This window comes from Sciurus vulgaris (genome assembly GCF_902686455.1).
Source record: "Sciurus vulgaris genome assembly, chromosome: X".
Classification (NCBI taxonomy): domain Eukaryota; kingdom Metazoa; phylum Chordata; class Mammalia; order Rodentia; family Sciuridae; genus Sciurus; species Sciurus vulgaris.
In genome coordinates this window covers 110,262,021-110,278,512 of record NC_136471.1, presented here as the reverse complement: position 1 = coordinate 110,278,512, position 16,492 = coordinate 110,262,021, and the positions used below count along the sequence as shown (strand labels likewise).

General features: G+C 32.4%; 1 protein-coding gene across 5 annotated transcripts in view; it reads right to left on the bottom strand.

Annotated features, from left to right (window-relative positions):
- DMD (dystrophin) overlaps positions 1 to 16,492 on the bottom strand; it is a 2,089,750-nt gene that overhangs the window by 1,304,836 nt on the left and 768,422 nt on the right. For all 5 annotated transcript variants that reach the window (XM_079122792.1, XM_079122788.1, XM_079122791.1 and 2 more), the window contains one exon: positions 5,726 to 5,887. In XM_079122792.1, the coding sequence (XP_078978918.1) occupies positions 5,726 to 5,887 (162 nt within the window). The remainder of the gene's footprint in view (positions 1 to 5,725; positions 5,888 to 16,492) is intronic.

Sequence of the window (16,492 nt, the reverse complement as noted above, 5' to 3'; positions counted from 1 at the left end):
TAATTTTTCCTTGAAAGATATGTAATACATGGAGAGGCTGGAGTATATGATTCACATTAATCATTACTTTTCATGTGAAAAATTACACTTCGTACATTTATATTTTGGAAATGCTTCCAAATTTCTGAACTTTGGCAATATCATAAGTCACTATGACAAGGTGTCATAATACTATTAAGTTCCATTACAAAAATAGTTTTCAATGGTTATGGTAAACTTGGCTGGCCAGCAACTTCTTAATATTGATCTTTCTTCTGTGTTCTCTTGTGAGCTGCAAAATGGCAAGGACCATTTTGGGTTTATTCGCTGTTTAAAATTTTCATATTACCTATTACATTTCTCTGATGAAATTAGTAACTAAACCTGTGTGGAATTCAGTAGACTTTTCTAAATGTTCATTGAATATCTGCTAGGTGACCTTAGCCTCTTATAGTTGAACATTGGTAGAGGGGAATGCAGGTGGACAAAGAAAACAACTAAAAAGCAAATTAGAGCTAATATTTCATATAATAAATGTCAAAAGAATAAAAAAAATTGTGGCATTAAAAGTGTTATCTGGATATGCACTTTGGATTAATAATTCTCTGTAACTTATTCTGTTTTGTATATGAGAAACTGAGAAAATACATTCAATCTGAATTTCCTCAAAATATAGAATACTGGGAGAATCTGCACTGTGACTATAGTGTGAAGCTTCTAGTTTCCTCTTTGTATTTAGAATTTGTGAAGATATTTTTTACAATAAGATACTAGAATTTAATTGTAGACCTAGTATGTACACTTCTGAGTTTATAATATAAAATGCACATTTCTTTACCATAATTTCTGAGAGGACATAATACTATAGAGTTCTTCTTAGTCCATGATGTGTGGAATGCATCTAATCTTTTGCATCTTCTCCAATTCTTCCTTAAAATTATTTTCACACAATTAAACATGTCAAAATAAAAACATTCATTCTAAGCTGGCAAGTAATCACTTCTATATATTAACACATAGGGGTAATAGGTAGTGTTAGGGCAGATTTGAAGTAAACTGCACAGGATTTACCATTGTATCTACTTTTACAGATAAGGAAATTACTTTTGCCAGGGCTATATGGTTAGAAATACTTGGGTCCAAATCTCTGTGTAGTTCCCCACTTTCTTCTTCTTTGGATAATTATAACATGAACTCAATCTAATAGACCCAAACCTGCATTTAGGTCTTTATTTTTTAAGCCATTTATTTTGATATTGTAGAATATTTACATATAAGTATGATCAAGTATATTCAATGTGAGTTAAAATTTTTAGCTTCTATAAACATAAGACCCCAATTATGAATTCTTCTAATGTGGAAGCTAATGTAATCAGGATAAATTAACAGCTTATTTTGGTTTAAAAATTTTATTTTCTATTTACTGATACTAAATGGGAGGAAAAAGAAATGGAAGGAAGAAATTGGGTCTGCAGTGGATACCCTGGGATACTAAATGTCCCAGTGTGGCAAATGAAATATTAGCACCAATTTTCTAATTTATTTTGAGTTCTTATTCTTACATAATAATCTGTTTTTTAAATTAGTCTATTTTCCTTCCTTGATTCATGCACATAAATCTGTATGGGAGATTACAAAATATGGGAACTGAAATAGGTGAAACACATGAAATAAAATAGTTAAGCTATTACAATTGCTTCTAGGCAACTCCCTGCTTCTTGCAATAATCTAACTAAAGGAGTTATATTCTCCTTTGCAAAATGTGCATCACCAACAAATAATGACATGGATAAATTTAACACTTGCCTATGTCGGGTTGTTATTACATATCATTTTTACATTCAAAAACTGAAATTACTGCAAAAGGAGAAAAAGTGTGTGGAAATATTTTTGTAATTTCAAGAATTACAGATATGTGAGTAGCTATTTAAACCTAATTATCAGTGGCCTCTAAAATGATTTAGAGGCCCATCCAAGTCAATTAGTACATTAACATATATTAGAAAAAATGAAAATGAGAAAAATATACTGAGTTCAATCTAAAATATCCTTACTGAAAATGCTGTTGGTTTAAAAGAATTTGTGAAGTAGATCTTTCCTGTATTTTTTACCTTCCCCCATTTCTCATAAGAGTGAGAAGACAATTGAAAAGGAGAGAAAATCATTAGTAGATTATCACTCTTACTTCCTTTCATTGACATCTTGATTCAGCCATGGGTGAGAGAGAGTTTCTAAAATTTAGGATGAATGAGTATACCAACTCTGACTTGATTGGTGTAGCCTGGATACTTGATTTTTGACATCTCAGATGCCAAAACTTAAACTGTGTTTCAGTATATAGTTCTGGAAAATTAAGGCATACACAGTCTAATTCATGACATGTATTTATTTGTAGTTATATAATTTGGTGATTTTATTTTTACATTTGTTTCAAAGAAATGCACATTTTTATATTTTTAATCATATTAGTTTTAAACTAGCTCTTCAGATTCTGGTTTCTAATCTAGAAGATATATTTCTAGATGTATAAATATTTGCCTATGTGTTTTATTCCACTTCAATCAATACATTACCACTTTAATTTTGTACTTTAATAAAACTTGGCAAGTGAGCTGGCACTGAGCAGCTGAGGCTACAATAATACCATTTAAGATTATGGTTTGGTTATGGACTATTATTTGAAAGAAAATACTCATAGGTCATACTGTGCTGATATTCTTGTAGTATGTAGTTTTATTGTCTGATTAAACTTTGCTTCCGTGAGCTCACATCTTTACATAAAAAAGTAATTTTTTCAATCCAATTCAGAGACAAAGGGCCCAATTTTCTAATTATGCTAGATAACTTCCAATTAATTGGCACACTGAAGAAATGGGAAGCTCTTTTCTGTCATATAGTTAAAAAGTCAAATGTCAATGAAAGGAAATACCTTGGTTTACATCTACTTGTATAGATAATGAATATAACCATCAGAAAATTATAAATATGGCATATATTTTCTTAATGCTGCAGTATTTATATACCTGAGGATCTCAATCTTAAAAGGCAGGAAAAGGTGGATCTATTAACAGATTAAAACCAAATAGCAAAACTATCAGTGTACCACACGGTGGAGTCAGACATCCACAAATCTGTGCTATCAGTATTCACAGAAAATGTAAGCACATATTTAAAAGAGCACTAAATATGGCAATGTCATTCATTTTGTCCTGATTCTCAGAGATGAATTAACTATGCAATTTCTGAAAAGGGAAAGCAAAGCCATTTAATCTTTTAATTGAGAATAAAATTTTACCCACATTTAAAGAAAAACATTTTTGTTGCTGTTAATATGAAGCATTAAAATTTGCATCTATTGTGTATGTGTGTCATAAACACACAGTTTGAAAAATAACATATGGGTGGCATTCTAAGTGGGTCCTGTGTCTGACACAGTGTGATGAAGTTATTATTTCACAAACAACTTTTTTACTCTCTTTCTTACATGGGAGTTTTCAATTCAGCTTTAGGAAATGCAATCCTTGCAGTAAATCTGAGTATTGATAACTGTCCTAGGAAATAATCATTTATTCTCATCTTAAATTAAATCCTTGGAGAAGAAGAATGTTTCGATAGCTTTTGGATGGCTTGCATTTCCCAATATTATATATTGCCATTGGGGGATTTAATGTTAAAAAGTATCTTGACAATGCCAGTGCAACCAGAAATATATGGAAAATGGATTTGAGCTTCTTAGTACTCTAAAATCTCTTCCTTAAAATAGATCGGAAATGTCTTAATTTACCTATGTACTGTTTGGCTGCAAGTTCTTTTCAACTGCTGTAGTTAATACTGTTTATTATAAAATTTTTGAGAGTGTAAAATATATTAAAACTAGTATATCATATTCATGTTTATAAAACCATGAATTCATATCCAAATAAAATAACACACACAGGGTCCTATACCCTAACCTTTATGGCTAAAGAAAAAAGCTTCCCAAAGTCCCCATTTTTCTTCAAAGACAAAAAAAAAAAGCTTTAGTCTATTTTGGATTTGCTACCTGTTTTCATTCTCAAACTTCACAATTAAGTCTTCATATATTTTAAAGTACAAATTTATAATTTTAATATTTAATATTTATTCTGATATTTTTTTCCTAATTTCCATTCAGAAAGTTTTGAGCATTCTTTTATTAAACATTCCTTTAAGGTCATATCACTAAATTGTAAAAAAGTACAATTATTTCTTTGTATTTAGTTTATAATTGTGAATTCCTTCTCAATTCAGCTAATGGTTTCTTATTTCTATCTTGCATTTAACTATGATCTGACTGTAAAATTTTCTATGTGAGTTAAATTAGGATAGTATTAGGAAGATATAATCTTAGACAACTTGACTAGATTTTTGCATTTTTTAAAAAAATATAGAGACTAGATATATTAAAATCCTCAGTCATGTTTAATACTATCCTCAATTTGTACTACTGTATTTACTCTTGCTGCCCCAGTGAAAACCTAAAATGAGGAGGTTTTTTATTTGTTGTTTTGTTTTGGTTTTTTTAATCAGGATTTCCCTATACTTCCCTTTCTTTCATCCTATATTGCAGTGGTGTGCAGTCCATAAGGAATTCCTTTGCTCTAGACCTTTTGAGCCTACCAAAACTACCTGTACTCTTCCCCACATTCTGCACAATTTTCTAGGTCAAACATAGACAGTATGATAAACTAACCCATGCTATTACGTCCATTGATGCCTTGGGCACCAACTTCACTGTGATTCAATGCACTGTAACTGCCCTGTAACCATCATCTATAAACCAAGTATTTTACCCCAAAACTGATTCTAAAGTGAGAAACTTCAGGTATCTCCATCAGTCAGTGCAGAGAGGGCTTTTAGAATTTGTAGATTACCTTCTAATGCCCTGGGTATCAATGCATGTATATTTAAGTTACACTTGGCTCCTACTTTCTTAATATGTACATAATATTCAAATAGTAGCTACATTACTTTACTATCACACAATTCTAAATACATTTGGTATATAATACCTATGATACTTTACAAGCATTTAAAAGTTATTTTGAAATAAAAATTTAGCAGTTAAAAAATACTTCCCAAGGTGAAAGGCAATTTAGATATGACATAAATTTACTCATTTTAAATTCAACTTAGATTTGTTTTCATTATTATTTTAATTCTCATTCTACAAAATTTGTTTAAATACATTCCACAATTTTGATTAAGTATGAGTGAATGTTTCAGTGTGTCCATATGAGTATATCCATCATGATCAAGAGTGATAAGATGCAAATTTATCTAATTTGGTGCTATTAACTACTTGCAATACATTAGCATAAAACCAAAAGTCATATGACTTATAATCCCATGATAACAAAGATGACTTATGATTTCATAATAACAAAATGTTTGAGACTACTTTGAGAGCCATAAGGATATTTTCTTTATCATCTACATTACTATGGTTTCTATCTTTAGCATAGTTTGAAGACATGGATAAATGCCAGATCTCAAGGTCCCTGCCTTTTAAGTACCTCTATTTCAAATTCTTATTACATTGAAAGGTAAATTTCACAGTACTAATCTAGACCTCTATTACCTCTTACCTCCAAATAGTAAACCCAGTCAATCAAATCAACCCTCTGTAAAATTAGTTAAATAATCATTAAGTTAGAAATTCAGCAACATTCTGTTTGGAGAATAAAAATGAAAGAACAGAAGCTCATTCCCATTTAGTTGTACTTGCCTGTGCTTCCTGAGGCATTTGAGCTGCGTCCACTTTGTCAGCAATATAAGCTGCCAACTGCTTGTCAATGAATGCAAGGGATTCCTGAATTAAGTGTAAGGATTTTTCAATCTCCTGGGCAGACTGGATACTCTGTTCAAGCAACTTTTGCCTCCTCACGGCCTAAAGAGAAGAAATTAGAATGAATCAGTCAAATGTCTACTCTTGGTGATTTTTCTGCAGTCCTACTGCACAGTAAATGAAGATTCTAGACTTCCACATCACCTTTTTGTAAGATAGATTTCTCAGCTTCCTGCCACTCATTCAGCTCCGCTTATAAAAATAAGAAAATTAAAAGAAAGAAAAATTAGCACATAGAATTAAAAACCAGGAATCTCAGCAGGAAAAAAACCACAGGATCATGTACATCAAGGAAAGAGGCTGGAAAAAACATTAGCAAAATCATCTCAGTCACTGCAATCTGTCGTTCTCAGGCTGAATGTTCTTCCTGATCTCATTATATAGTTCAAGAGATTTGGTTTACTTAGAATAGGGTCATCGTCATCACAATCCAATTCAAGACAGATAATCCACTTCCACCGGTGAGACACATATACAATCTGTTCAGAATCGGCTCCTTTTCAAAAAGAGAATTTTAGATAACCATCTGGTTAAGGATTTGTTTGGAGTACTATTTCAACCAGCTTTGCATGGTTGTCCCCCCACTGCTTTTTTCTTTCACAATGTGGAATATGGAAATTGTTTGTATAGCAGTAATGTGTGTTACTGCTGAAGAAGAATAAATAATAAGTAATCCTAATATAGCTGCAATTAATTTTGATTGTTACTATAAGTATGATTAGGATAAATTAACACTTTTCAAGTATTAATAGCATGTTGAACGGATTGCAAAGTCTCCCTTCAAGGATCTGTTCACCTTTATAAAAAATAGTTTTAGAAGTACAGAACAGGGTAGACTACTAACTGGTAATTCATTAAGTCATGTATCATATAGTATATGAGGCAAAAGCCTGATCACCTGGTACAACATAAATCTCCTTCCCAAAGACTACCATTGGGATTTTAAAAATGATCTTTGTTTTTATATTATACACAGAATATTAGATATTATATAAATAATATAAATGTTGGCTCTTAAGCATAAAAGATATTCACCAAAGCCAATTTAGAATACAGTGTTGCTTGAGAAATAATAAAGTTGAAGGGATCCTGGACTAAGGGAAAAGGAAACTGGTGTTGGATGGTGCAGTGGGAAGAGAGTTTTCCCATTTTTTTCCTACTGAACCGTAAAACTTGACTTCAAGATGGTATCTTAGACTTCCCTTTCTTCTCATTCCCCTCATACTCAGCTTTGGTTAAACCCTGCATGCTGCCACACTCAACACTACATTGTTCCTATACCTTGTAAATATTTCTTTATTTCATTATTTTCCAATTACTCTAATTGAGATCATTACCATACCTTTCCTCAAACATGGAACCTATCTCTTGGCTGGTATCTTAACTTCCCATAGCCCACTTGTAAAAGAGTGTGTTTCCTTGAAAATGAAATTATGACTCTCTGGTTAAAATACTCTAATAATTCTTTTTTCCCATAGGATAAAGTTTTATTTCTTATTATGGATTAAAAGTTTCTTCATGCTATAGTGCATGCCAATGTTTTCTATTTCCTACTTTATATAAAAATAAAGATATTTTATTTTTCATTTCTTAACATGTATTATCTACCTCTTGATTCTTGTCCTTTAACATGTTGTTTCCTTTTCCTAGAACAATCTCATACTCTACTTTCTTTAATTGTTAATTTACATTTGTCTTCTGACTCTTGCCACAGAAATTAAGAACATCTCCAGATGCCTTTCCAGAAGTGCTCTCATTTTAGGGAGATACTTCTATTCTCTCCTTGAATTTTATTGATTTTTGAAAAGTAAAAATTGTATATATTTATGGTGTATATTTTCATATACAAATGCGGTATAGAATGGCCAGATTAAGGTACTGAACACATGCATTATCACATATACTTATCATTCTCATGTTCTCTATTGTACTTTGTATTTGCTTTAAAAATTGCCAAGCGATGTTGTAATTTCCCATTAATTGTGTGCATTGTTCCGACTGTAAACTCTAATCTGGTCAGGGATGTTGGAGTCATAATCATTGCTCAACATTATTTCCTAAAACAAAGCCCAATAGCTTTGTTTATGATAGGATAAATGGTATAAAAAGGGGTCTTAATGGAAAAATTTTTCAATCAATCTAAGTCCAAAATGAATTTTCAAAAGAAATAATTATATAAAGGTCACCACCACTGAGAGATAAATCCTTTGAAGAATAAATCTCTGTTATTTTTGTATGAAACGTATCAGAATAGGATGGGGTATTATTTGAAGCAACATTTTTTCTATTCCTATTAAAATATTCTATCCAAGATCAATGACCAAAACCTTGCCCTGTACTCTAATTCAAACATAGTTTCCTTTTTTTTCCAGTCAAAACTTCAACTAGAAGTTGCATCACATAATAATTCAGAAAACACTGATCTGGCTATATCAGAGCTTTCTGTATTGTAGAAGAGATCGTTTGTAGGCTACCCAGAGCTCCTCCAAAGAAATGGATCTGTAATGATAAAATGTCAGCATTGTGACAAGTGAATGGAGAAGCTTTCCAATCACACTATGCAGTAATTGCCTGCTCGGGCATTGTTTAAATTTGATCCTTCATCTGGCTAAAAGTAAAAACAGTATACTCTTTAGGGCACATCTCTAGAATTTAAATGTATTGAATAGGGTGTAATATATTAATCCATATATCTAGCCCCAATCTTTAGAAATCTAACTTTTAATATTCATGTGATTATTCGGGATGAAGGGCACAGTATGGCCTTAGAGATGATGGAAGAGTTGTTCTCAGGTGAGTGGGTTTTTTGCTTGACCTGGCAGTCAATAAGTCTGATTGATTTACACAGATTCTTTGATTATCCCAGACAGTGAAAGACCTGATGTCAATCCAAGCTTGCAGAATTCTTTGAATTAGTCATAGCATGAGCTGCCTTCTATTTCCAGTTTATTAAGCAGTCCCTGATGGGATGCCAGGTCTGCAAATGCTCTATGACCACTTGACCTGTGCTGTCTCATTGAATGAAGTGGTAGACATCCTGAACCATAATCAAATTTTTGTTGTTATTCCAAAATAGTGCTCAAATGTTTTAAAATGTTACTCCTAATTTCCATTTTTTTTTTTCAGTAGGGGAAATTAAACCCAGGGGAAGCTAAAACAAAATAAGGGGAAAAAGTGTGCAGGCAAATGGATGAAATTGGAGAATATCATGCTAAGTGAGATAAGCCAATCTCAAAAAGCCAAAGGACGAATGATATCACTAATAAGTGGAGGATGACACATAATGGGGGGGAGGGAAGGGTTAGTGTTAGGGTTAGACTTAGGGTTAGGGAAGGGGGCAAGTATGGAGGAAGGAACTACTGTATAGAGGGTAAAGAGGGGTGGGAGGGGTGGGGGGAAGGCAAAAAATAACAGAATGAATCAAACAACATTACCCTATGTAAATTTATGGTTACACAAATGGTATGCCTTTACGCCATGTACAAACAGAGAAACAACATGTATCCCATTTGTTTACAATAAAAAAAAATTAAAAAAAAAAAAGACACAATTCATACACCGAAAAAAAAAAAAAAAAAGTGTGGTAGGGCCATGGGGGATCACATGAAAAGAGAACTGAGATCAGTGAAGTAGAGGAAGGCAGATGAGGTGTAGGGGGAGGAAAGAGTAATGAAAAAAGGGAAGAATGGTGAAGTGAAAACTAATTATGCTAGGTACACATATTATTATACCATGGTGTATTTATTAAGCACAAATTTTAAAAACTATCAATAAATAAAAGGAAGATAAATATAGGAGAGGATGGGAAACAGGACAGGGAAGAGAGGAAGGAAAGGGGAAGTACTTGGGACTGAAGTGGAGCAAATTGTATTCCATGATTGTATGATTACATAAAAATTAACCCAAATATTATGTATCACTATAATGCACTAATAAAAATACTATAAATAAAATATCATTTTATGTCTTTAGCTAATCACTCAATAATAAGGGAAATCAATCATACAGATAAAAACAGCAAACATGAGGGGAATGGAACAAGAAAGACACTAAAAGACTGGTACTCAACAAAAATAAGGAAATAGCTGAATCATAGCAATTGGTTCCTAAGCAAAACTATAATAAAATTTTATTCCAATTATTTTTTCAAATCAAAGAAAACTAAGTAAAAATGTGAAAATGAAGAATTATTTTTCAAACAATTTTCTAATATAAAATAAAAATTTTGAAAAATGAAGTAACAAAAATTTAATGACATTTGTTGGCAATGGAAAGTCATCTCCATGGTGAATTGATTGTTCCTTACATTCCCATTTTTAAAATAATGTGTTAATCTTTGTGTCACAATATTAAAAACACTTACATCAAAGTGCAGCATGCCTAAGAAACTGTAGAAGAATAAATTCTTCTTGTGAAATAAACAACTGAAAAATGGAACCAAAAATCAATTTTAAATGTGAATGCATGCTTAAAAATAGAGAAAATTTATCCAGTAACATTTTCAAAAAAATAATATTCCTGAAAGGAATTTATGTCCTATACCAATTAAACTCAATACAAAAGATATACTTTTTGCTTCATTTAGGAGATGATGGGTAATGTCATGATGCTTATGAACTACAAATGTGAATGTTTTCACTACTAAAATAGAATCTGGTGAGAAAATAATTATGAATTTCTTTTTTTTTCCTTACAGATAAGATTTCTTGCTAGTAGCAAATACTTATTAAGCACATCATATTTTAAAGAACTAAAATATGCACACAGTCTCTCTATATAGGAAGACTGCAACCAAAGCAGTGACAAATTTTGTAGAATGCAAGGATAAAACATTTTTTAGTCAAATAGAAAAAGTGGAAAATCCAACATTTCATGAGTTAATGTGAACAAGTTCTCTTGTCTAAAATTACCTAATACTGACTATAATTCCCTTCTAGGCTGCACATTCCACAAACTAACACACACACATGTATCCAGGTACATATGTACACATATATACATGTACATACACATACTTATACACACACATACATAAACATGCCTAAAACACTGTATACCTTTTATCTAGATATTATATATTATATATACACCTTATATTGGGTTTTATAGAGTATATATATTATACATATGCCTAATATAAACACATTATATAGTAAATAGACATTATTATATATAATATATATGCATCTTATAAATCAATATACCAAAATAAAGAAATATACATGAGAAAGATAATTCACACTATTAATTAGTTTGAAACTATAAAAAATAGTTTTCTTTCAATATCTATGAGACATACAAGTGGGGATGATAGTGACTTGTCTTTTATTTAAATGAATTTTTTTTCTTGTTATGGCATTAGTTTGTGGTGGCAAAACAGAAAAACAGAATTTTGATGACTGAGTTCTGATTGGGGGAGAACTTGAAAAAAGGTTTCATCAGATATCTCCTTACTGTGGGATCCAATGTGGAGGGTTTAAGAATCAGATAAGTCTCATGGAATGGGAAGGATGAGTATGCCAAAGATGCACTGTGACTTCTTAGGACCTTCCACAAGCTGGTGTTTTCATCCAGTGATGTAATAGCGATCTTTTGAGTACCTATTATGTGCCAGATATCAGAGATGCTTCATTATTTATATTTTTTTCTTTTTAAATTAGCCAGTGCATCTAGGCTTAACATTATGAAATATACCATTTAATTCACCCTATGTCAACTTTTTTTTCTATAATGGGCTGTGAGTTCAAGAGATAGAGACTCGGAGATGTGGATTTTCTCAGGAGTTTTAGCTTCTTGTGTGTTGTTTCAACTAATGAATAACAAAACAAACTTAAGACTCCCTGTGAAGACATATCACTTGGGGATCTTTAAATTCCTATTTATTAATCTCTCTCTTTAGGAAATAAGGAACAGATATCAAATGATATTTTTAAAAAGTGGGAATATGGCTTATCATTTTGTAATAAAATAAACTATTTAAGTACTCATCAGTGTCATCTGGGTATGTAAAAGGTTTTTATTTCCTGTATTGGTTTTTCTTTTCTTCTTAAAAATGAAATATTTTGGCTACTATTAAAATGAAGTCTATTTTCAGTGATTTCATTAGTAGATGAATTTCAAGACTAAGTACCAAATTCAGGTGATAATAGAGGAAAGCAAATACAAATTATTCAATTTGTTGCTTGGGGGACAGCATTAATTAGCTACATCTGGAATATCCATTACTCTGCAGAATTTATAGCAAAAAGGAATATTTTCTTAACATGGACAATGTCTGGGCATAGGAGTCCTATAAGAGATGTACTAAAACAAAATCCTATTCATCTGGCTCTTCAGAAACTAAGAAGATCAATGGGAAGACATGAGTTTGAATTATTTGACAGATACATTTCACTTTACGAACATCCTTGACCAAGAAGCTTCCTTTTCTGAAGTAGTCTGAGCTTTACTGGGCCTGACAATTGGTGCAACTTCTTCCTATTAGTGTTTGTCACCTACTAAGAGTTTGTAATTTGTTCAAGTGCCAAGTAATAAGGACATTCAATTCAACTGAATCATGTTGGGGGGTTTGAAAGCATTTTAATAAGCTATTTCCTGCTGACCTGAATCTGTATTTAAATTAAGAGCTAGACTGAAGCTTCATCATTATGGTTATGTACATTGTTCTCTCTTGTTTTAGAATTTTGGCTATAGTCTTCAGGTGAAACAGTAAATATACTGACTTTTTCACATTCTAACAGACAGACATAATATCTCAAAAGAAGCAGGGAAGTTGACCTTCCCTCATCACTCCACCAAATCTTCTTGTACCTAAATGCTCCAAAGATGGGATAAAGAGAGTAGGCAGCCTGTACTTCCCAATGTTCAGTATAGTAAATATTTTCTTCCATAGGTCAAATGGAAACTGAACAAAGCTGACTTATTTCATCTAGTAGGAACATTGTCTGTAGCCTAAGAGTAATCTGGAGTCAAGAGACTTGATGATGCTTTTACAGAGCGTATTTTTTCTTTTGTTAAAGAAATGGGAAGATGGAAAAGTATCTGTAAGCCCCAAAGAAAGCCAATGTCTGTGTCCCTGTTACACAAAAAACAAGAACACTACAAAAAGGTTAGTTAACAGAAGACATTTGTCCTTTTTCCTTCATTCCTTCTTCCTAGGCCAGTGAATAATGTGACCTAGATAGGGTAAGGAAAGGCAGTAGAGGTGTAGGGTAGAAATGGATCACTATTTCATTCCAGGGAAGGTAACTTAGGCCATGGTTTAACCTTGAGCTGAAAAAGAGGAAGAACATTGAACTTAATAAAAGATTGAAATTTTAAGCAGAACCAAATAAAATTAACTAATATCAGAGGCCAGGAAACAATGGAATAAATTCAAGATGCCAGTAAGTAAGATTAAGCAACCATCTGGTTGAGGTAAAATCATTTCATGTGTGTGCTGTATCAGAATATGCATCTCACTTTAGCATTTGATAAACTGATGGAGTCAGAGGAAAGCAATCGATATTAGGAACAGCTAGAACGTGGCCTAGGAAAAGATAGGAAATAGATTATGGAAGTCAAGATATATATATCATGACAGACTTGAGAAATAGTATATTGTGAAACACTGAGCAATATGGTAGTATGTGATTAGAAGGCTAAGAAGGATGTTTTCATGCTTTTGTCTCATGAAATACTAAGTAAATTGTACATTTATATCCATCAATCAATATAGATGGATGTAAACCATCAACCTGTGAACCACTGTTCTACCAAGTATAACAATTTGCCTACAGATTGATAACCATGCTTAACAACAAATTTAAATTTCTAAAGCACAATTTTAAGGTCTTTAAGAGGCATACCATGAAATCATCGAGAATTATTTAAAGGGATCTAGAAATGTTTAATTTGTATCATGAACAGGTTCTTGAAATTTTTTCTTGTTTAGAACTGGCAGGAAGGAAATATTCAAGTTGAAATTTGAGGTACTTCTTGGAACTTACCATAGACCTATACCTCTTTTGGACTGATTAGAGACAAACATTTCATTTCCATAATTCTAACTGGTACTAAGAATGATACAGATTCCTACAAAGTTATATGTAAAATTTCTGTATGTTAGACTTGCTTAAAACAGCTTAAGGAATTAAAGTTTTTCAAGAATAATAGAGCTAGGAATTTGCAAAGGAAATTGAATCGAGATTAAGAGAAAAGCAGAGGGAGAATAAGAGAATTTATAGTAGGAATAACAACTTATCAATGCTCACTGTCTTGCAAATATGTTATGACATGTTGCTTTTATCTTTTTAAATTAGTCTATTTTTTTCCTTAAAAAAAGGAGGTCCTAGGGTTTTTCTTGGATAATAAAGATGAAATGAATATGAACTGTGTTGTTTTATGCCACTTTAGACATATCTCTTGTAGAGTGTACCCATGCAATTGGTTTATGTGGTTTGTTAATGGACTTGATAGGAATATAACTATAAATAGTCACAGAGATATATGCATGTGTTCATATATATATATTCTTTAAATATAAAAGAATGATTATATTATTCAAAAGGAATAATGTGAATAATAATAAGAATGGCATTTTGCTAATGTCACTTTAAATTTACTGAATTAAAAAAGCATGTACATAGGGTACTCTATAATTGCCTTTATAAAAAAGGAATATTAATGTTAAAATCACCATTGTCATGTTAGTGCAAATTCATTTGATTCAGATCTTAGCAAGTCACTGAAGTTCCTCTATGACCTCTGAGGGAAGTAAATGTGAAAATGATATTAGGGAATCACTTTATCAGTGGAACTTGACATCAGATAGCCATCACCCTCAAGTAAAGCACAGATAGAATGGTCAATGAGCTGTATAGTAATATATCTAAGGCATTTCTGGATTTTTGCTGCATTCATCCATCTTTATAGGTAGAAAAATGAAATTGGTCTTCTGCTCTGACAGGAGCAAACTGACACCTTATTTTAACTTCAAAAAGAAAGTAATGGAAGTATAATTCAGTAAATATAGGAGGAATCTACAGACTTAATCTTATCCAAGCCTTCTTAAGGTAACTTCAGATGCCTTCCTGCTCTGACCCAATGGTGACTACATATGTATTCATAATATGAAAGTCTAAACTTTAGCAAATTAGTAATTTCCTGATATTGCAGATAATTAAAATATCACCAAAACTGTCTCCTGGTATAGAATAGTGAGACAGAATCAGAGACTAGGGATGAACTGAATCAGGATTGAGATAAAATATTCAAGCAATATACTTAGTCTATATATAAATCAAAAATCCTAATCTGGGAGTGAAATTAAGTTGTAGGAAGAAGCAATGAGTGGAGGACAGAAACAAAGGCAGGAATGTGTCCATTGAGCAATTTAGCTGGTTTTCTGGCAGTTGCTTCTATGCGTATTCCAGGGAGTCACGAGTGCATTGAATCTTCTGATTTAAATATAGGTAGGGGAAAGGCAAGGGGTCAGTTAGAAAACCGATAACTGGTTCATCTAGGCTGATGAGTGCCGGTAATTAACCAAGTAGAGAAGTAGATAAAAGAGAGAGATACTGCTGAGACCAACTACAGATGAGTTGGTAGTCATGAGTCAACTAGCCATTGTTAGTAATAATGTAAATAAATTAGGCAAGTAGATACTCCCACTAGGTAAGGGCAATGATATCAAGTCAGCACAACAGTGTGATAAAGAACTCAGAGTGGAAGACCCTTCAGTACCAGTAAATATCTTCACTTAGGAATTTGGATTCTTAAGATAAAGAGTCGACACAGTGTTTCTGACCTCCAGGACTTTACATAAGATGTAGGAAGTACATTGTTCACAGTATCCTTTGTAGGTTAGCTAAAGGTGGCTACAAGGATTGGATATGAATAAAAGAGTTTTTAGTCATACGTCAAGTAAGTCTCACATATAGTCTTGATAACCAGAGATGGATTTTTTCTGATTTACACAGACATCTCTGCTGGATTACTTTACTACCATGTGGGCCCATAATAGTTTGAGGCCAATATTCAGGTTCTCCTGAAATAAAATGCTATGGATTTTGTTGACCTTGATAGCCAATTTCATTAGGGCTGCTTTCTACTTGAAATTCTATCTGAGAAAAAAAAAATCTCCCTCTCTCCTGGGATTTCTGGGATGCCTGATTCTTTCTCATTCTTTCCAAATGCATAAAGATTAACAGTTTTTTTTTTTTTTTTTTTTTTTTACCACTACTATAGATGATTGAAATGGCACTGGAGAAGATGAAGTGCAAGACAGAATATACATATGATTTCCTGATCCCCTACTTAACCAGACTACACTGAAAAAGGTCCTTACCTTAGGTCTAGCTCTGTAAATACCTGCACTGTTTTTTCCTAAGGTTATTACAAGGCTTTCCAATATTTTGTTCTCCAAAGAAATAAGATAGACAAGTCTGCAGTTTTGTAGAAAAGAACTCCTGCCAGGTTGTTTGGCTTTGATATGATTCATTTGGCTGGGATATGCACCTTGAACAGCAGGAGCAAGATGTAAGAAACAGCTGCTTTTCCTTCTGCTTTCCAAACATTCTGTACAGTACTTGAGCAGTAGGTAGAGAGTACAAAAAGAAGACTCTTGTGTTGCTATGAGCATAGGGAACAGATTAACCCTGGCAAAGT